At 44.8% G+C, this 23426-nt stretch overlaps 1 protein-coding gene across 1 annotated transcript in view; it reads left to right on the top strand.

Moving 5' to 3' along the window:
• The window catches only part of LOC121878884 (carcinoembryonic antigen-related cell adhesion molecule 1-like), a 51395-nt gene extending 30416 nt beyond the window's left edge, over positions 1-20979 (top strand). The window contains exons 2-5 of the mRNA XM_042385313.1: positions 11786-11887; positions 17301-17409; positions 19189-19473; positions 19645-20979. Of these exons, the coding sequence (XP_042241247.1) occupies positions 11786-11887; positions 17301-17409; positions 19189-19473; positions 19645-19787 (639 nt within the window). The 3' untranslated portion in view covers positions 19788-20979. The remainder of the gene's footprint in view (positions 1-11785; positions 11888-17300; positions 17410-19188; positions 19474-19644) is intronic.
• The last annotated feature ends 2447 nt before the right edge of the window (positions 20980-23426 follow it).

Here is a 23426-nt window from a genome sequence, read left to right as displayed (position 1 = left end):
GGAGTAAAGAGAGAGAGAGAGAGAGAGAGAGAGAGAGAGAGAGAGAGAGAGAGAGGACCCTGGCAGCAAAGAGTCTCACAGAGGGAGACACACACACACACACACAGCGTCCCGGGGAAAGTTGACAAAATTAGAGGATAATGAAGTATTGGTTCACCCGGCCGTTGTATCACGTCCTTAACTTATTACTGATGATTCTCGCCACTCACTAATGAAGGTAAGTTAGCTGCCAACACTCGTGGTCGTCTCCAGCTTGTTGGGGTTCAGGGTGTGGTGGTGTGAGTGTGGTGGGTGGTGTGAGTGTGGTGGTGGGTGGTGTGAGTGTGGTGCTGGGTGGTGTGAGTGTGTGGTGGGGGGAGGGTGGTGGTAGGCGTGGGGGCGTGGTGGGTGGTGGGTGTGGGTGGGTGTGGGCAGGTGGTGGGTGGTGGCATGTGGTGGTGGGTGGGTGTGTGGTGGCAAGGCGGTGGCTGCTGGGTGGTGGGTGGGGTGTGGTGTGGGTGGGCGTGGTGGTGGGTGGTGGCTGGGATGGGGTGTGGTGGCTGGGCGGTGGTGGTGGCTGGCATACATGGTGGTGGGCGTGTGTGGTAGGTGTAAGTGTGGTGGCAGGAGGGTGGGGTGGTGTGGGCAGGGGGTGGGTATAAGTGTGGTGGGAGGTGGTGGTGGGTATAAGGTGGTGGTGGGTGGTGTGGGAGGTGGCATGGTATATGTGGTGTGGGTGTGGTGGTATAAGGTAGGGTGGTGGGTATATGTGGTGGGTGAGTGGTGGCGTGGTGGTGGTGGCAAGTGTGGTGGTGGGTGGTGCAGGAGTGGTGGTGGTGGTATATGTGTGGTGTGGGTGTGTATAGTGGTGGGGTGTGGAGATGTGGTGGGTGTATATGTGGTGTGTGTATATGTGGTGGTGGGTGGTATATGGTGGTGGTGTGGGAGGTGGTGGGTGGGTGGTATATGTAGGTGGGTGGTGTGAGGTGTGGTATAAGTGGTGGGGTAAGGTGGTGGGAGGTGTGGTGGTATATGTGGTGGGGTATATGGTGTGGTGGTATATGTGGTGGTGGGCGGTGTAAGGTGTGGTGGCGGTGGCGGTGGTGGTGGTGTGAGGGTGGTGGTGGTGGGAGGTGGGTGGGTGGTGGCAGTGGTGGTGGGTAGGCGTGGTGGTGGGTGGGTGGAGGGTGGGTGGTATAGTGGTGGTGGGTCGTGAGTGTGGTGGTGGGTGAAAGTGAGGTGGGGTAAGGTGGTGGGTGGGAGGGTTGGGGTAGGTGGTGGTGGGTGGTATAAGTGTGGTGGTGGGTGGTGTATAGACATGTAGACAGACAGACTAGGAGAGACACTGACAAACAGACAGACACAGACAGACAGAGACACAGACAGAGAGACAAGAGAGATTGAAAGAGACAGAGAGACACCCTAACTCTTCGATCTGGTAATGTCTTCAATTATTGTAGCTGGTCAATAATTGATTTAAGGGACGAGTCACCGACACCCTGTAACACCTCCTGCAACACCTCCTGCAACACCTCTTCCACCACTTCCTTCACCACTTCCTCTACTGCCTCCTGCAACACCTCCTCTACTGCCTCCACCAATACCTTCTCCACCACTTCCTTCACCACTTCCTTCACCACTTCCTCCACCACCTCCTCTACTGCCTCCACCAATACCTTCTCCACCACTTCCTCCACCTCTTCCTTCACCACTTCCTCCACCACCTCCTGCAACACCTCCTCCACTGCCTCCTCCAACACTCGTTACCTCCAAGAAAGCGACAAATTGTCACCAATTATCATCAAATTATTATATTTCTCTCATAAGCGACTCCAGAACATGAACCAGTCCAACTTACATACAAAACCCGAAGTTATTTGGTTACTTCCAACATTATTATTATGGTTAGTTTTAATGAGTATCGTCAACCCCAGAGAGGGGCATTCCTGCGGTGCCATTTACAGCCGATTAAAGATTGATTCCAGCCAACGACCAATAGCAGAAGAGTGCTAGCGACCAATAGCAGAAGACAGCCAGCGACCAATAGCCAGTAGCGCTAGCAGAAGACAGCTAGAGCAGCTAGCGACCAATAGCAGAAGACAGCCAGCGACCAATAGCAGAAGACAGCTAGCGACCAATAGCAGGAGACAGCCAGCGACCAATAGCAGAAGACAGCCAGCGACCAATAGCAGAAGACAGCTAGCGACCAATAGCAGAAGACAGCCAGCGACCAATAGCAGAAGACAGCTAGCGACCATTAGCAGAAGACAGCCAGCGACCATTAGCAGAAGACAGCCCTTTCAACACACGCGAGAATTTACACTCTTTGTCATCAGTAATTGCGCCATATGTTGTACTAATTTAAAGTTCCCACCAGACCAGAGATTAGCTTCATGTGTTAAATGATTCCAGTGTAAATAATTCCAGTTCAGCTGCTGTTCGGACCACTGGGAAGCACTCCAGAGGGCGGATGTTTCATTGTGTATCCAATTTCGATCTTCAGGGACCATTGAAGTATGTTGTGACCACCACTAGGTATTCCAGGATGTGATGAAATCCACCTCATCAACTTATTCATCCATTCAGGAACTATCCACACCAGAAATGGTTCCAGCTTGTGTATAACAGCAGCCATCGACGGACCTTCCAGTACAGTGAATTATATCATGCTTTATAATTCCAGGATGTGGTTGATTCTAGCAAGTATGACCGCTGATGAGTTTCTCCAATGAATGATTCCAGTAAAACCAGTGATCCAGCCATGCACTGAACCAGTGATCCAGCCATGCACTGAACCAGTGATCCAGCCATGCACTGAACCAGTGATCCAGCCATGCACTGAACCAATGATCCAGCCATGCACTGAACCAGTGATCCAGCCATGCACTGAACCAATGATCCAGCCATGCACTGAACCAGTGATCCAGCCATGCACTGAACCAGTGATCCAGCCATGCACTGAACCAGTGATCCAGCCATGCACTGAACCAATGATCCAGCCATGCACTGAACCAGTGATCCAGCCATGCACTGAACCAGTGATCCAGCCATGCACTGAACCAGTGATCCTGACAGTACAACATTCCTAACCTGAGAAATATTACAACTATAATAGTTGAACAAACAAACATAGAAGATAACGTCACGGTCCTCAACAATCCCAGCCTTAGAAAACTCCGTCCAGTTGAAAGTTTGAACGTAATGAAGATTATTGGCGGCCAAACACCTCTGCCAGGTATATAACTATTGCAAGATCCCACGTCCAGTGACCAGTGACACGTTTGTGAAATATTCCAGCCTCGTGAACAACTTGACGAGTGATCACAGACAAACAGCTTAATAGGGAATTCCAGAAAACAGATCCAACATTATGAACAATTCCAATGACATGAATTATTCCGGATGGTGTGATTCCACTATTAAAATAATTACATCTAGTGAACATGTTCAGTAATTATGATGATGGCAACCATTAGAACAATTGAAAACAATGAACAGATTCAATTTGTTAATCAATTCCAACCATCAAAACATTCCAGCCATTTGAGATATTCCAACTGGATAATAACTCCTAACAGGTTGTTTGGTGAACAGTTCCCGCCAGCGTACATTAATTATACTGTACCTCAGGTCAATCGTCCTCAGCTGTCGAAAAACTGCAGCCAGGTAAAAGAAAACGTTGGTGATTGAACGGTGACAAAATACTTGAACAATTCCCGCGAACACCTCGGGTGTGTGAACCCTCGCCAGGCGTGTTAATTACGGGTTGTAAATAACCATTAGTGTAAGGCTTCCCAGAACGGAGAAAAAGTCCGCATTTGTGTGTAATAAATGACGTTACTCTTTGAAGGTTATTTTAGGCTCCAGAAAAAGGTCACTCAAACCTTTAGGGATGAATTTGTTTTCGCTGAGGTTTCGTGTGTTGACAATCTTTTATGTTTCTGCAATGTGTGATAATAATTATTTTTGTACAAGCTGAGTCAAAGCCAGAGTGACATGTGTATTGTGTATATGTACAGTATATGGTATGTATATGTGGGGTTAATGTGTATTTGTAGATCTGCTGCTGTTAGTATTTGCATGTATTGTATAGTGTGTGTGTGTGTGTGTGTGTGTGTGTGTGTGTGTGTGTGTTATCGTGACTGTAACATGGATAATGCAAGTGCCATCAGCCTGGAATATGACGCAGTACACTTACAACACAGAGTCGAGCAGTAAACCGAGGTATGCCCTTTGTTAACTCATATATTATAATACAGGTTCGTGGAATAAGACTAGGTGAGAGAGCATTGGTTCATTTAGTCGCCGTGGCTTATTTACACGTTGCTTTTGAGGTTGTACAAACAGGACGGATCACAAGAGTTTCATTGTTTACTTCAGAAGGCTGTGTTACTTTATTTAATTCTTAAATATCACAGAGAACCTACAGTATAGTGTTGTCATCCTTGTCGTATAAATTGATTCAAAACCTCAACTCAGAATTGGTGATCACTATAAGCCTTTAAGTTTACAAGTTTAAAATGTAATCAATAAGTAATAAAGAGCAGGACGGAGACGAGAGTGGAGTATGAGGCAGGACCTTGGGTGGTGGTGGTAAGGGACTGTACTGTAGAGCAGAGACACACAAGCTACGTTATACAGAAAAGTCTGACGTTTACTTACTCTGTTGAAGCTCTGGACACAGTGGCACACCGCTCATGACACATTTCCTGCAAAACAGAGGTTGATGATTATATAACTTTACCAATGTGTTTTATTATTATTATTATTATTATTATTATTATTATTATTATTATTATTATTGTTGTTATTATTTAAACTGAACACATCTATAATACAATACACTTCAGTAAGTTTCATTTTTGTATTGTAAAACAGAATTAGACAACGCAAGTTATTAGTATCCGAGTTTTTTCTTTATTTAAAAAAAAGATTATTGATGTGATTTACGACCCAGCAGTGTGAAGTACTAAGTTGTTCATCATTCATAATACCAATAGGAAAAAGCAGTGGATAATATTTACCATTTCATATTACCAGTTGAAGTATTGTACAAGGTAAAGACACTGTACTTATTAAGGTCAATAACATACTTCATGCACTCGGGCACACCTTCAGGCAGAAAACATTTGATCATTGTCCCCTGTTGCTGCAGCCATTGTTAACAACACAGTCATCAACACTAACACTCAATACAAATAACAAATAGTGAGACAAGGTGACCTACAGGAAAAATGTAGGAAATTATTGCAAAGTTTCCTGACTCAAAGATTCTGACCAGCACGCGCGCGTGTGTGTGTGTGTGTGTGTGTGTGTGTGTGTGTGTGTGTGTGTGTGTGTGTGTGTGTGTGTGTGTGACTGTGTGTGTGTGTGTGTGTGTGTGTGACTGTGTGTGTGACTGTGTGTGTGTGTGTGTGAGCTGTGGTGCTGTTGTTAGTCTCTGTACTAATTTAAAGCAGTGTAGGTGACGCAAATATTGGCTATTTTTTTAGATGAAGGGTTTTACACACACACACACACACACACACACTCACACACACACTCACACTCACACACACACACACACACACACACTCACACACACTCACACACACACACACACACACACACACACACACATAGTCTGTAATAAGCCATCCAGATGAGCCCTACCCTCATTTTCTTCCATATTTTAAACACCAATATCTTGTACACCAGAACCTATCGCCATACGAATCCCAACGACAGGTTTAGTTGATCAATATTCGAGACACTAAAATATTTCTCTCAACCTAACACGAAAACATCAAAGGTCACTGGTTTCGTATTTTATATGAATGATATTTTAACAAGTGTACAGTGTGTGTTGTGTACAGTGTGTGTTGTGTACAGTGTGTGTTGTGTACGGTGTACAGTGTGTGTTGTGTACAGTGTGTGTTGTGTACAGTGTGTGTGTTGTGTACAGTGTGTGTTGTGTACAGTGTGTGTGTTGTGTACAGTGTGTGTTGTGTACAGTGTGTGTTGTGTACAGTGTGTTGTGTACAGTGTGTGATGTGTACAGTGTGTGTTGTGTACAGTGTGTGTGTTGTGTACAGTGTGTGTGTTGTGTACAGTGTGTGTGTTGTGTACAGTGTGTGTGTGTGGTGTGTGGTACAGTGTGTGTTGTGTACAGTGTGTGTTGTGTACAGTGTGTGTTGTACAGTGTATGTTGTGTACAGTGTGTGTGTGGTGTACAGGTGTGTGTGTGGTGTACAGTGTGTGTGGTGTACAGTGTGTGTTGTGTACAGTGTGTGTTGTGTACAGTGTGTGTTGTGTACAGTGTGTGTTGTGTACAGTGTGTTGTGTACAGTGTGTGTTAGTACAGTGTGTGTTGTGTACAGTGTGTGGGGTTGTACAGTGTGTGTGTTGTGTACAGTGTGTGTGTGTTGTGTACAGTGTGTGTGTTGTGTACAGTGTGTGTGTTGTGTACAGTGTGTGTGTGTACAGTGTGTGTGTGTTGTGTACAGTGTGTGTGTTGTGTACAGTGTGTGTGTTGTGTGTACAGTGTGTGTGTGTTGTGTACAGTGTGTGTTGTGACAGTGTGTGTTATGCACAGTGTGTGTGTTGTGTACAGTGTGTGTGTTGTGCACAGTGTGTAAGTGTACAGTGTATGTTGTGTACAGTGTGTGTTGTGTACAGTGTGTGTGTTGTGTGACAGTGTGTGTTGTGTACAGTGTGTGTTGTTGTGTACAGTGTGTGTTGTGTACAGTGTGTTGTGTACAGTGTGTGTTGTGTACAGTGTGTTGTGACAGTGTGTGAGTACAGTGTTGTTGTGTACAGTGTGTGTTGTGTACAGTGTGTGTTGTGTACAGTGTGTGTTGTGTACAGTGTGTGTTGTGTACAGTGTGTGTGTTGTGTACAGTGTGTGTTGTGTACAGTGTGTGTTGTGTACAGTGTGTGTTAGTACAGTGTGTGTTGTGTACAGTGTGTGTTGTGTACAGTGTGTGTTGTGTACAGTGTGTGTTGTGTACAGTGTGTGTTGTGTACAGTGTGTGTGTGTTGTGTACAGTGTGTGTGTTGTGTACAGTGTGTGTTGTGCACAGTGTGTGTTGTGTACAGTGTGTGTGTGTTGTGTACAGTGTGTGTTAGGCACAGTGTGTGTTGTGTACAGTGTGTGTGTTGTGACAGTGTGTGTTGTGTACAGTGTGTGTGTTGTGTACAGTGTGTGTTGTGTACAGTGTGTGTTGGGTACAGTGTATGTTGTGTACAGTGTGGGGTAATAGTGTGTGTTGTGTACAGTGTGTGTTGTCAGTGTGCAGGTACAGTGTGTGTTGTGTACAGTGTGTGTTGTGTACAGTGTAGTTGTGTAGTGTGTGTGTGTTGTGTACAGTGTGTGTGTTGTGTACAGTGTATGTTGTGTGTAGTGTGTGTGTTGTGTACAATGTGTGTTGTGTACAGTGTGTGTGTTTGTGTACAGTGTGTGTTGTACAGTGTGTGTGCAGGTACAGTGTGTAAGGTACAGTGTGTGTTGTGCATGTGTGTATGTAGTACAGTGTGTGTGTTGTGTACAGTGTGTGTGTTGTGTACAGTGTGTGTTGTGTACAGTGTGTGTTGTGTACAGTGTGTGTGTGTTGTGTACAGTGGTGTTGTGTACAGTGTGTGTTGTGTACAGTGTGTGTTGTGTACAGTGTGTGTGTGGTGTACAGTGTGTGTTGTGTACAGTGTGTGTTGTGTACAGTGTGTGTGTTGTGTACAGTGTGTGTTGTGTACAGTGTGTGTTGTGTACAGTGTGTGTTGTGTACAGTGTGTGTTGTGTACAGTGTGTGTGTTGTGTACAGTGTGTGTTGGGTACAGTGTGTGTTGTGTACAGTGTGTGTTGTGTACAGTGTGTTGTGTACAATGTGTTGTGTACAGTGTGTGTGTTAGTATGTGTTAGTACAGTGGTGTTGTGTACAGTGTGGTAGGTACAGTGTGTTGTGTACAGTGTGTGTTGTGTACAGTGTGTGTTGTGTACAGTGTGTGTGTTGTGTACAGTGTGTGTTGTGTACAGTGTGTGTTGTGTACAGTGTGTTTGTACAGTGTATGTTGTGTACAGGTAGGTGACAGTGTATGTTGTGTACAGTGTATGTTGTGTACAGTGTGTGTTGTGTACAGTGTGTGTTGTGTACTGGTTTTTATCACAGTACGCTATTTTGCCTCTTAACTACTCGTAAAATACCCTAACCTAACCTAACCTAACCAAACAATACCTCATAATTCTTTCAAAATTAGTTAATATATGTATGCTAATTTTTTTTTATTCTATTTAGTTTTTTAAGAGAACTCGAAAGCAACATATTGTATCATTTATATATTGCTAACTGGCGAGTTGGGCCAGTGTTTACACGAGAATTGAGCCACACCAAAATATTGACTTTGTATCCATTTTTACCAGACTTCTCCCTCCCTCCCCCCGTCTGACCTTTAACTATATACGACAATAGTGAGGATAGATCTTGTCTTAGTTATATGTTATTAACGTAGTGGATATTACACCTCTTCAGAGACACACCTTGAGCAATAAGTTGTAGGACAGTGGGACATATCCTAGTAGACTTTACCTTAACTTCACCTAATCATAAGATCTGGAGTCCATTATGACTGGGGACTATTAATACTTAGGCCTCTCGGCTCTGGAACATATGAAGACTCCGGCACATGTGAAGTGTATTCCAGTAGGTTTGAGTCCCATTAGAATTGAGGCTCATTAACTCTATGGAGGCTATGATTTAACTCTTTGATGACGATGATTTAACCCTTTGAAAATGTTTGTTTAACCCTTTGATGACGATAATTTAACCCTTTGAGAATGATGGTTAGGTTAGGTTAGGTTACCTTACCTTACTTAGATGGGATGAGCTAGATTAGTTTAGGCTAGATTAGTTAGGTTAGGTCAGGATTAAGTTAATTAAGTTACGTTAGGTTAGGGTAGGCTAGGCAGGTTGGGGTAGGCTAGGGTAGGTTAGGTTATGTTAGGGTAGGTTACGTTAGGTTAGGTAGGCTAGGTAGGGATAGGTTAGGTTAGGGGGCAGGCTAGGTAGGTTGGGGTAGGCTAGGGTAGGTTAGGTTATGTTAGGGTAGGTTACGTAGGTTAGGGGTAGGCTACGGTAGGATAGGTTAGGTTAGGTTAGGGGTAGGCTAGGTAGGTTGGGGGTAGGCTAGGCAGGCTGAGGTTATGTTAGGCAGGTTGGCGTTAGGTTAGGTAGGCTAGGTAGGTTGGGGTAGGCTAGGTAGGTTAGGTTATGTTAGGTAGGTTACGTTAGGTTAGGTAGGCTAGGCAGGATAGGTAGGTTAGGTAGGCTAGGCAGGCTTGGGTTAGGCTAGGTAGGATAGTGTAGGTAGGCTAGGGTAGGTTAGGTTAGGGTAGGCTAGGGTAGTATATTTCAGTAGCTTTGGATATATTTACGAAATTACTGAGGCTGGTGTTCGAAACGACCAACTTTGTCTAAGATTGTTCGTGTACCAATATGTGTCTCTAGGTATACTGAGACACATGACTGTAACGAGTTCATGAGGAACACTAGAGAGAGAGAGAGAGAGAGAGAGAGAGAGAGAGAGAGTGAAAAGTGGATGAGATGGAGAGAAAGTGAGTGAGTGAGTGAGTGAGTGAGTGAGTGAGAGAGCGAATTGAGAACGACAGAGAGAGAGTTCACCTGAGGTATTCAGAATATATAGATTAATAACCTCATTAATGATTAAGCCAGTCAAGTATAAGACGGGAGACATTATAATAATATTCGACATATTTTATTTCTCATTATATACACTGTACATTCTTCTCCCTGTAGTCAGACCCCCCATCCCCTACCCACTATATGTATTTCTGTAAAACGATTCAGTCAGACAATTTTACGCGGGTAAATGACAGCTGACTTCATCATTTTAGTCAACACATTGCCGGGGGCGTCGCTCCCGGCCACCAGTACCATCACGCCACAAACAACACCAACAATTTAAAAATACAAAATCGTGAGTCGCCAGATTCCTGTGAAAAAAAAAAGATACTAAATTTGTATCACCGGATCAGTGTGAGAAAAAGATGAACCCGAGATGTAAACACCGAGAAAACGACGTAGGACCTGAGACATGTGAAGGAATTAACATAGAAATACGATAATAATTGATGAAGCAAGTTAGGCGTAACCAGATACGTGTGAAATAAACAACACACACACACACACACACACACACACACACACATATATATATATATATATATATATATATATATATATATATATATATATATATATATATATATAAGTCCAATTTATGAGATAATCCAAACCCCAAAAGGCCCAGATTTATGTAATAATAGAATACAAAAAGATTAACAATATTCTAAACTTTATATGACTGAATTCATGTGGAACAAAATGAAACCAAAACTATACCTACATTAAATGAACCCGAGTCACACACACACACACACACACACACACACACACACACACACACAACAAAGATTACGGCTGTATTGATTGGTCCAGCCATCCGTGTTGAAATTCAATCAAAACTTTGTAGCCAAGAACACTATGGAGGAGGAAGATCGGTCGACATGCAATCTTTTTGTACCGCTTGGTCCCGACTCACCCCTAACCCTCATGGACCTGCTCACCCTTAAGGCTCCTACATGGACCTGCCTCACCCTTCACATGGACCTGACTCACCGTAAGGCCTACATGGCCCTGACTACCCTAAGGCTCCTACATGGACCTGACTCACCCTAGGGCTCCTACAAGACCTGCCTCACCCTTAAGGCTCCTACATGGCCCTGACTCACCCCTAGGGCTCCCACATGCCCCTGACTCACCCTCAAGGCTCCTACGTGGTCCTGACTCACCTAATGCTCCTACATGGTCGCTCACCTTAAGGCCATGGCCCTGACCCACCCATGGCCTGACTCACCTTGCATGGCCCTGACTCACCCCTAAGGCTCCTACATGGCCCTAATAGGAACAGGATCATTCCGTAAGACCATCATACAAATCTACATTTGGCTTTTAATTTATATAGACAACGCAGGTGTATAGTTCAGCCCAACGCAGGTGTATAGTTCAGCCCAACGCAGGTGTATAGTTCAGCCCAACGCAGGTGTATAGTTCAGCCCAACGCAGGTGTATAGTTCAGCCCAACGCAGGTGTATAGTTCAGCCCAACGCAGGTGTATAGTTCAGCCCAACGCAGGTGTATAGTTCAGCCCAACGCAGGTGTATAGTTCAGCCCAACGCAGGTGTATAGTTCAGCCCAACGCAGGTGTATAGTTCAGCCCAACGCAGGTGTAGTTCAGCCCAACGCAGGTGTATAGTTCAGCCCAACGCAGGTGTATAGTTCAGCCCAACGCAGGTGTATAGTTCAGCCCAACGCAGGTGTATAGTTCAGCCCAACGCAGGTGTATAGTTCAGCCCAACGCAGGTGTATAGTTCAGCATATATACAACACAGGTTATAAGGTGTATATAGTGTTTATTGCATCTTGACAGTGCAGGCAGACAGTTCCCATGTACACCTTCCCCTCCTACCTCCCTCCCTCTCTTCCTTATTCTCCTTCCCCTTCCTCCCTCTCATCTCTTCCTCCTCCTCCCTCCCTCCTTGCATATGATCACTATTCTCCCTCTGTCTACTAAGCAAAATCAGAGGTTCTCTAGTTAGACAGGTGCAGGAGTTCTTCTCCCACAGGTGTAATAAACCAGGTGTTCTTCCCTCCCACAGGTGTAATAAACCAGTTGTTCTTCCCTCCCGCAGGTGTAATAAACCAGGTGTTCTTCCCTCCCACAGGTGTAATAACCCAGGTGTTCTTCCCGCCCACAGGTGACGTGGCTTAAGAGAGACGAGGATTACCTGTTGACGGCAGGCGGACACATGTATGCCTCCGATAAGCGTATGTCAGTGGCCCACATCGAGGCCCAGAAGGTACTGTATTAAGTGTGACCACCAACCTTATTGTTTTGTGTATGTGTGAGGCTGACACTAATATTACCTGTATTATTATTATTATTATTATTATTATTATTATTATTATTATTATTATTATTATTATTATTATTAGTAGTAGTAGTAGTAGCAGTAGTAGTAGTAGTAGGATTGGATAGGATAGCTACTTATGTATTAGGATATTTAATATTAAGGTAATAAAATGGCGGCAAAGGTGTGACTATTGGGGGAGGGTGAAGGCCACTTAGTAGTAGTAGTAGGAGTAGTAGTAGTAGTAGTAGTAGTAGTAGTAGTAGTAGTAGTAGTAGTAGTAGTAGTAGGAGGAGGAGGAGGAGGAGGGGGGAGGCAAGAACACTGCAGGATTGGAGAAGGAAAGCAAAACACAGAGGATGTTGCCAGAAAGTTTGGTAACAAGATGCGTGGGAAAAGTGTCCTTGAGGTAAGATCTCTCACAGAGGAATCCACCGGTGGAGTTCTGCCAATAAACAGAGAGACATTACAACAACTGAAGGAAAAACATTCCCCTGCAAGTGAAGAGGGAGGCATCAGGTTCCAGGGTGCCTATAACCCCAAATGCTGTCATGTTCAAGAAGATAACAGGAGGGATGATGTGGAAAAAGCACTGAAGACACAGGGAGGGGCTGGCCCTTCAGGCCTGGATGCAGACGGTTGAAGAGTCCTCCTCAGCACTTACAAGTTTGGTGACGCAGAAAGTGATCTCTGCAATGGCACCGGCACCCTTGCAAGAATGCTAGCAACCTCGTGCTGCCATCACCTATAGTCCTACATGCTCTGACAGCCTGCCGCCTCATCTCCGAGATAAAAATCCAGGATGTAGGCCTATAGGGGTGGGGGAAGTGCCGAGACGGATCATTGGAAAATGCATAATGGAGGTGGTTAATGATGACGTCAGGGCAGCTGCAGGGAACCTGCAAGTATGTGCTGGCCACCAGGCTGGAGGGGAAGCTGCCATTCACGCCATGAGAAAGATATAGGAGCAGCGTGATTGTGAGGCAGTACTCCTGGTTGACGCTTCAAAAACATTCAACATAATCAACCATAAGGCTACACTGCACAACATCAAGTGTCCAAGCTTTGCAATGTATGTAGAAAACACCTACAAGAACCCATCAAGACCTCTATTTAATAAGCTTCATGTCCCTAAGAGGAGATACCACCATACAGTCAACTGAGGGAACAACTCAGGGGGACCCTGTCGCCATGGCAATGTACACACTAGGCCTATCAGTGCTCCAACACACAATAAAATTGAAACAACCGAGGTCAAGCAAGTGGCATATGCTGTTGACCTTACAGGAGCAGGAAAAGTGGAGGACATCAAAAAGTGGTGGGACCTGGTAATATCACATGGTCCACACATCTGGTACCACCCAAATGCCAGCAAGTCCTTCCTCATTGTGAAGTCAGAACACTATGAACGGGCTATAGAGGTGTTCGGAGAAAGTGATGTCAAAATAACAAAGGACAGCCAAAGACATCTAGGTGCTGTAATCAGCACGAAGACTTCAAGACCGAGTACGTAACGAGAAAGGTAAATGAGAGGGTGGAGGAAATCCAAGCTCTGTCGGATATTGCTAAAACGGAGCTACATGCGGCATTTGCGGAATTCACCCATGGAGCCAAGCATCGCTGGAATTACCTGATGCGCACTATTCCTGATGTCGGACCCCTCCTCCACCCTCTGGAAGAAGCCATCAGCGTCATTTTTACTCCCAAATTCTTGAAACACTTTCACTTAACCCCAGCAGAAAGGTCAATCCTTGCACTACCACCAAGACTGGGAGGTATAGGAATGACCAATCTAGAGGAGCTTGCTGCCACCGAACATCAGAACTCAGTCAAGCTCACGGCAACCCTCACTGAGCAACAAGTGAGATGGATACCAATAAATAAAACAATATTCGACGGTCCATTACGACAAAACAACATCACATCCAAAGTGATAAACATCAACAACTGAGGCTGCAATTGCCACAAAACTTGAAAAAAGTAGCTATAGCGCAGGATGTGGGCGCTTCGAACTGGCTAACAACGTTACCAATAAGGGCAAAAGGTTTCAGCCTTAATAAACAAGAATTCACAGGTACCATTACTCTAAGGTACGGTTGGCCAGTAGAAGGTTTACCCTCCCAGTGCGTGTGCGGTTCACCCTACGACATTGACCACGCCATGGTGTGCAAGAATGGGGGTTTGTATGCATGAGGCATGACAAAGTAAGGGATCTCACAACAAATTTACTGAAGGAAATCTGCCACGACGCTACGATGGAACCGACCCTCCTTCCATTGGACGGTAAGAACCTCCATCACGGGACTTCCAACACATCTAACGAAGCCAGTATAGACGTCATCGCTCGAGGATTCTGGACGCGGGGACAGCGAGCTCTCTTTAATGTCAAGATATTTGATCCCATGGTCGCATATCACCATAACTTGTCTCTTGAGGCTGCATATAAGAGGAACGAGAACGACAAGATTAGGACGTTTACCCAGAGAATTCAGAATGTGGATCAAGGCAGCTTCACTCCTCTGGTGTTCACAACCTCTGCTGGGATGGGACCAAGTGCAAGATGCTTCCATGCAAGACTGGCGGAGATGTTGTCTGAACAGAAGCAACAGCCTAGAAGCCACGTTACGGCCTGGTTGAGATGTCGACTGTCTTTCTCTCTGCTTAGGTCTGGTTTGCTTTGCCTCAGGGGAACGAATCTTCGGCCCCAAAGCAAACAACCGTCGCAGATATTGACTATAAGGCAACAGTCACGGAATGCCGCAGCAGCAGTAGCAGCAGCAGTAACAGTAGTAGTAGTAGCAGCAGCAGCAGCAGTAACAGTAGTAGTAGTAGCAGCAGCAGCAGCAGCAGCAGCAGTAGCAGTAGTAGTAGTAGTAGCAGCAGCAGCAGCAGCAGTAACAGTAGTAGTAGTAGCAGCAGCAGCAGCAGCAGCAGCAGCAGCAGTAGCAGTAGTAGTAGTAGCAGCAGCAGCAGCAGCAGTAACTCGTTAAATAATCTATTTCTTTTGATATATAAATTAATTGGAAGGTAAAGTATTTTCGTTATATTTATGACTTATTGTGAAAATTGTCAACTGTAAATTGATAGAGTGACGTTGATCGCTTCATTAAATAAGTTATTAAGCAAATCAGTTATCAAATTGTTCACATAATTGTCAATTCTCTAATAGAAATTCAAATACCATTTTTATTTAAACGATTCAGTTGTGAGTTTAGCAACCTTACAGAACCTCGGGGTGAAGTGAAACAAGTGAGCCTATTGAAGTTATTACTACATACACGCACACACACACACACACACACACACACACACACACACACGCGCACACACACACACACACACACACACACACACACACACACACACACACACACACACACACACACACACACACACACACACACACACACACGCACACACACACACACACACACACACACACACACACACACACACACACACACACACACGTACACTCACACATACACACACACACACACACATGTAACAATATTTTCTACCGATAAGAATATTATGGTAACTTATTTTTCACCTCTCAATAACAAACGCTAATTACATACTATTAAGTGATGTGTAATTAGAGACAATACTTAAACTGTCAGGTGTTAGTTATTGATTACATTAATTATGTGTTATTATCTTTTATTACAAAGGATTACACCCATTAACAACTGATTAGACAGACAGACAGACAGGCACAGGCAGACACAAAGAGACAGACAGACAGACAGACAGACAGACAGACAGACAGACAGACAGACAGACAGACAGACAGACAGACAGACAGGCAGAGAGACAGACAGACAGACAGGCAGACGACAGACAGACGAACGACAGACAAAGACAGACAGACAGACAGACAGACAGACAGACAGACGAACAGACAGACAGACAGACAGACAGAGACACAGACAGACAGACAGACAGACAGACGAGACAGACAGACAGGCAGAGACAGACAGACAGACAGCAGAGACACAGACAGACAGACAGACAGACAGGCAGACAGAGACAGACAGACAGGCAGACGACAGACAGACAGACAGACAGACAGACGAACAGACAGACAGACAGACAGGCAAAGGCGGAGCACAGACAGGCAGACAGACAGACGGAGCAGGCAGGCAGAGCAGACAGACGAACGAATAGATAAAGATATATGAGACAGACTAGATAGATAGATAGATAGATGAACAGGTAGACAGTGTCAATTAAAATCCACTAAACTGAGGAATATTTATAAAAGGGAGATATAACTCACACACTCAACTCTCAATAACTATGCAAATTGTGTCATATTGTTTTCACCTTCAGTCCAGTATTTGTGTTACTTGTTACCTGTGGTGTGTTACTTCTTACCTGTGGTGTGTTACTGGCTCCCTGTGGTGAGTTACTGCTTCTTGGGATGTTACTGTCTCTGTAATTAATGTTACTGGGGTCCTGTGAGGGTCCCCTGTGGTGTGTTACTGGGTCCCTGTGGTGTGTTACTGGCTCCTGTGGTTGTGTTACTTGTTACCTGTGGTGTGTTACTTCTTACCTGTGGTGTGTTACTGGCTCCCTGTGGTGTGTTACTGCTTCCTGGGATGTTACTGGCTCCTGTGGTGTGTTACTGGCTCCCTGTGGTGTGTTACTGCTTCCTGGGATGTTACTGGCTCCTGTGGTGTGTTACTGGCTCCCTGTGGTGTGTTACTGCTGACTTCCTGGGATGTTACTGGCTCCTGTGGTGTGTTACTGGCTCCTGTGGTGTGTTACTAGCTCCTGTGGTGTGTTACTGGCTCCTGTGGTGTGTTACTGGCTCCTGTGGTGTACTGGCTCCCTGTGGTGTGTTACTGGCTCCTGTGGTGTGTTACTTCTTACCTGTGGTGTGTTACTGGCTCCTGTGGTGTGTTACTGGCTCCAGTGGATTTGTGTTACTGGCTCCTGTGGTGTGTTACTGGCTCTGTGGTGTGTTACTGGCTCCTGTGGTGTGTTACTGGCTCCTAATGGTTGTGTTACTGGCTCCTGTGGTGTGTTACTGGCTCTGTGGTGTGTTACTGGCTCCCTGTGGTGTGTTACTGGCTCCTGTGGTGTGTTACTGGCTCCTGTGGTGTGTTACTGGCTCCTGTGGTGTGTTACTGGCTCCTGTGGTGTGTTACTGGCTCCTGTGGTGTGTTACTGGCTCCTGTGGTGTGTTACTGGCTCCTGTGGTGTGTTACTGGCTCCTGTGGTGTGTTACTGGCTCCTGTGGTTGTGGTATTATTGTTAGCATGGGTTGTACTGTAACTGCCAGACATATATTGGTTGTAAGAATAATCACAATAATGTTAGGGTTAATAATTATCATACGTGTTGTGTCATGCAGTTGTGGGAGTTATCGCTGAGGAACGTGCGACTATCGGACGCTGGGCTGTACGAGTGTCAGCTCACCACTCACCCCCCAACCTCACTTTTCTTCACTCTCAAGGTCGTAGGTAAGTGTGGTGGGGACAGAGAACCTAAGGAGGGGCGAGAGAAGGATAAGAGAATATGGGAAGTAGAGAATAAGATACGAGGAGAGTGAGTGAGTGAGAGAAAACGAGAGACAGGGAGAGAGGATGAGACATATGGGAATAGAGAATAAGATACGAGGAGAGTGAGTGAGGTGAGACACAGACAGGTAGCTGTAACGACGAAAGAGAGATAGAGAGAGAGGTAGTAAGGAAGAGAGCTGACGGAGAAGAAGAAGAGAGGGGAAAAGAGAATGAGACAGGTGAAGAAAAAGGAAATAAGCGAGACAAGATGAGATAGAGGAAGATGAGGAGAGAGAGATAGAGAAACGCGGGTAAAGGAAGATGAATCATTCCCTGGAGAACACTTACAGGGTCATCAACACTCATTAAACACAACACAACATCCAATACTCCAAGTGTTTTGTAGAAGGTAGAAGATTAGGTTATTAGTACGACAAGTTATGGCAGGACGCTAAGACGGTGAAGATTTATGAAGTTTAGCATTAGAGAGGAAAGGAAAGTTTCTCAACTACCCAACCTTAGTGTTATCAAGGGCTACAATATCAGGTGTGGCCCAACCTTAGTGTTATCAAGGGCTACAATCTCAGGTGTGGCCCAACCTTAGTGTTATCAAGGGCTACAATCTCAGGTGTGGCCCAACCTTAGTGTTATCAAGGGCTACAATCTCAGGTGTGGCCCAACCTTAGTGTTATCAATGGCTACAATCTCAGGTGTGGCCCAACCTTAGTGTTATCAAGGGCTACAATCTCAGGTGTGGCCAACCTTAGTGTTATCAAGGGCTACAATCTCAGGTGTGGCCCATTGGCTGGATTATTTAACCATAAGAGTTTTGAGTAAATTGCAATAAGTAATGGAAATTGAACTACAGGAGGTAGAAAGTGAGTCTTAGAAACGTTGAATTTCACGAGGTTACGGCTATCACACCTGGAGAGGAAGCAGCTAGGTTAGGTTAGGTTAGGTTAGGTTAGGTTAGGTTAAGCAAGAATGAGGAGAGAAAGAGACTGAGCAAGAGGAGATAGAATGGATTTGAAAGAAACAGAAGAATGTAGAGGTAAATATTTATAAGTTGCCACACACGAAAATTACTAGTGTATTTCATCTTGTTACATACGGACTTGACTTCAATCCGGCGGAAATTATTATTTATGGGGGTATGACCACCCCCTCCAAGTATGTCACGTATGCCGATCTTCACGATACTGTCAGGCTGAATTACTCCTTGGACACTTGATGAAGAAGGGAGAACACAATGACCACTGAAGATGTCAACAACTATGGCCTGGTTCTCAAAACCTCGCTGAGGTATAAGACAATTGACCAAGGCGTAACTTTCACAAACGGTCACCATTTTGCAACTAACCGTTTCAAATTTCGGAGCTTAAACATGCTCACAGGTCTTCCGGTGATTGGCTTACACGCGTCACATGACATCTAAACTTCCACTGATTGGTTGGGTAATAAGTATATAATGGATTTCCCAGGTAATTTTTACTAAATTTCAGGGAAATAAAACGATCAAAATAACTCGAAAACTATAAATATTTCCCGGAAACAATTTAGAGTTTAGTATTCTTTGTTTTTCTTTATATCCCTCTATAAGAATCAACATAGTGTTCCGTGTTTGGCAACTTCTAAAATCATTGAGATCTTTAACCCTTTCGTTAATAGACATAATTAAACCCTTATAAATATCATATATTATTCAGTTCAATTAAGGCATCTTTTATCACACACACACAGAGGCTCAAGCGGTGATCGAGGGTTATCCAGAGCTTCATTTCCACAAGGGGCAAACTCTCCGCCTCAGGTGCAACGTTGAGGAGGCCACGGAGCCACCCCTCTACATCTTCTGGTACCACAATGGCAGCCAAGTACAGAATTTCTACCAGAACAAACCCGTCAGGGTCGAGAAACACCGCTACCGCAGCACACTTACCATCACCAACGTCACGTACAGCCACGCCGGGAGTTACCGCTGTGAACCCCACCTGGCAACACCAGCCAGGATCAGCGTGCATATCTCAGGTAAGGCCAACCTGTACACGTGTTTAAGAGGTACTAGGTCACCCCAGCTCACTATCCCGTTATATTAGTCTAAGGGGTTAAACCATCGTCGTCAAAGAGTTAGTATCACCATTGTTGTCCATGCTATTGTTATCATTGTCCTAATCATCGGATTGTTCTCGGTTCCCGTAGGCCAGCCAGCAGCCATGCACATCGAGGGTCACAGCAGCGGGATAGTAGAGGAGGACGACATAGTGTTTGCCAGTTCGCCGTCTCTGGTGCCTTTACCGCTCCTGGGTCTCCTCACCTGGGTCCTGCTGCTGGGGAAGTGGTGAGACCAGCTCCACGCATCGATGGTCTTTCTGCTGCTAGACCAACTCCACTCAGTGATAGGCTTTCTCAATCTAAGACCAGTTCCAGGCAACAATGGTGTTTCTGTGGTCGGGGCAGCTTCAGTCCTGTCTGTGTGTTTGTCACAACAGTTCTCTACAGTGCAGGTTACGTTACACAGAGACCGAAGCAAAGATGAAGAAACTAGTGATACAATAGAGACTACTGAAGTGTATGTTTTGATGTTTTTAGAAGCATTACAAAAAAAAGTAAATTTTAAGATTTTTTGAAGACTCCTGGAATGGGTTTTTTTTTAGCTGATGAGTTACGCAATTTTTTGTTTTTTAAGAACCAGAAGGAATCTATAAATACTTCATTTTTCGTTAGACACTGAAAATATGTATTTTTTTTCTCGAGTTTTTCGTACGATACATTATAGTCACTTGGAAAAGTCGTCTAGTTTCTTGTATGGACGTGGAGTTGTCTATTTACTCTATATGTGTCTTATTTTGTATATAAACGACGGGGGAGCTAAGTTAGTGACGTGTGTGTAGACAGTACCAGAGAGATTTTAATAAAATTCTAGATAGTTCAATGTAAATGATGTTGAGATGTCTGTCCAGGAGGTGAGGAGGGCGAGACGGCTGCCCCCGCCACTGGCCCGTATAAGGTATGATGAAGCTTTAACAAAAATAATGTTTGTGGATATTGTTATAAATTCAGGTGCATGTCAGAATAAAAATGAATGGATCTTAAGAAGTTAAGTTAGACTGTATACATACATACATACATACATACATACATACATACATACATACATACATAAAACATGAGCATCCAAAGGAAACCAACAATATTCTCGTTACACATAAAAGTAAAGACACAAACAGACAAATCTAAACCCCCTAAACTAACAAAGAACTTCTCGTCCATCACACATAAAACTGCCCTCAAACACTGGCAGGACGGAAGCACAGCAATACTGTACCGAGCCTGAGACCGGATTCACAAGAAGGTTCGTGTTTGGACCAGAGAGTTGAGAAGCTGTCTGACTAACACAAAAATGCCCGCCGAAATAATGTCCAGTCGACCATGCAGACGATTACTGTAACTAATTGTGTTCTCTTGTGTACCCAAGATTACGAGTAAACCAAGCCTGTGAACACCCGGAGCCTGTGAACACCCGCAGCCTGTGAGTACCCGGAGCCTGTGAGCACCCGGAGCTCAGAACACCTGGAGCTCAGAACACCTGGAGCTCAGAACACCTGGAGCCTGTGAACACTCTGGAGCCTGTGAACACCTGGAGCTCAGAACAACCTGGAGCTCTGTGGGAGCACTCCTGGAGCCTGTGAGCACCTGAGCTCAGAACACCTGAGCCTGTAAGTCCCTGGAGCCTGTGAAATACCTGGAGCCTGTGAAATTACTCTGGAGCCTGTAAACACCTTGGAGCCTGTAAACACCTTTGAGCCTGGGGAACACCTGGAGCTCAGAACACTCAGCCTGGGAACACTCCGGAGCCCAAACACCTGGAGCCTGTAAACACTCAAGCCTGTAAACACCTGTCGGAGCTCAAACACCTGAGCCTAAACACCTGAGCCTGTAAACACCCGGAGCCTGTAAACACCCGGAGCCTGTAAACACCCGGAGCCTGTAAACACCCGGAGCCTGAGGGAACAATGAACCTTTGAAACATTCATCCTAAAAAATAAGAACATAAGAATGGGGGCAACTGCAGCAGGCCTATTGGCCCATACTGGGCAGTCCCATTTACACCCAACCCTTATCGCTCATATATCCATCCAACCTGTGTTTGATGCTATCTCTCGGCGGAGTGCAAATTAAGATGTACTCCCTCTGTTGTACAGATTTAAGTCTGGTTGGGAGAATACTGATCCGCAATAAAATTACTTTAATGCACTTATTATTACAAAGTGCTCTCGACAGGCTTCAATAAGTCAACTGTTGTTTAATTGTGACGGAAAAAAACCCAGAGTGAAAAATACACCGAAAACAAACCAATATACGTACAAGGAAAACTCCCGCACGAGCATCACAAGACACTACAGATTGGTAACTTAATTTAAATTCCTATCAAACATCCTAAACATTATACCTAACAATAATAACAAGAATAACTTAACTGTTGAGTTTAATACAGTACAGTACAGTACAGGTCAGCCACATAAGTAAAGAAAATAAATATTCAAGAAGAGTTCACGTCATTGATTTTCCAAGATGGTAATGGGCAGTTTTCGTGGAGCCTGGTTTACCGGAACAACAGTAACTAGTCCAATGGCTGGTATGCAGAAACTAGCTAATTAGAATAAGTGAACTAAATAAATATACTTTACATGTCATATTACTACAATATAGTTTAAATAATATAATTAGAATATAATATATACAATACACCTGGACTTACATGAGCTCCCATCAAATCGCCAATACCTGATTCACTGGAACTTTCCGTAATCTCGAAACGTCTCGACTAAAGATTCATGACAAGTAAGAACGAATCTTTGAACATCTAAACCCTACTGTAGGAAAAGAGCGAATCTTCGACCTTCCGAACTCATGATGGCAGCACCGGTGATGAGATACCTGACTCCCTTTGCGTGTCTAGGGGTACACTGCACTTCCTTGTCTCTGAGGTGTGAAAGTTACGTGGTTCGGAGCCCTGAGAGACCTCACTCACAGCCCTAATAAGCCCCATAAGACAAATAACTATGTAACCAATAACCTTAATCCTTTCATGGCCTTTCTAATTCCTTATTAACCTCTCTCTCTTTTATCCCTTTTACTTTTACGTATTTTTATATCCATTTCTTCTTTTATTTTTTGAATCCTATTTTCTCTTTTTTTAATTTTTTTTTTACCATCACCCAATATACCTGTCGATTTTTTATCAAACCCTGTTAATCGGCTTTTTCTGTGTGTGTGTGTGTGTGTGGTGTGTGTGTGTGTGTGTGTGTGTGTGTGTGTGTGTGTGTGAGTGTGTGTGTGTGTGTGTGTGTGTGTGTGTGTGTGTGTGTGTGTGTGTGTGTGTGTGTGTGTGTGTGTGTGTGTGTGTGTGTGTGTGTGTGTGTGTGTGTGTGTGTGTGTGTGTGTGTGTGTGAGGTGTGAGTGTGTGAGTGAGTGTGTGTGTGTGTGTGTGTGTGAGTGTGTGTGAGTGTGGGAGAGTGTGTGTGTGTGTGTGTGTGTGTGTGTGTGTGACAGTGTGTGTGTGTGTGTGTGTGTGAGTGTGTGTGTGAGGTGTGTGTGTGTGTGTGTGTGTGTGTGTGTGTGTGTGTGTGTGTGTGTGTGTGTGTGTGTGTGTGAAACTCCCCAGTAAAGGTAGACAGATGGTTTAATGCCTCTAAAAACTTGGTTCAGAACACCAAAGCTGCAGTTCAGGCTTCACTACTCTTCACTGACCCTCCCTCTGACCCCTCTTCCTCCCTCTTCCTACACCAACACCCCTCTTCCTCCCTCTTTTCTACACCAACACCTCTTTTCCTCCCTCTTCCACACCAACACTTCCTACACCTACAACACCTCTTTCCTCCCTCTTCCTTCCTACACCAACACCCCTCTTCCTCTTCCTACACTTCAACACCCTCTTCCTCTCCCTCTTCTTTCCTACACCCCCTCCCCCTCCTACACCA

The sequence above is a fragment of the Homarus americanus genome, unplaced genomic scaffold (genome assembly GCF_018991925.1).
Source record: "Homarus americanus isolate GMGI-L3 unplaced genomic scaffold, GMGI_Hamer_2.0 scaffold24057, whole genome shotgun sequence".
Lineage (NCBI taxonomy): Eukaryota > Metazoa > Arthropoda > Malacostraca > Decapoda > Nephropidae > Homarus > Homarus americanus.
Note: the sequence above shows the minus strand (reverse complement) of the source record. Positions and strands in the feature narration are given on the sequence as shown.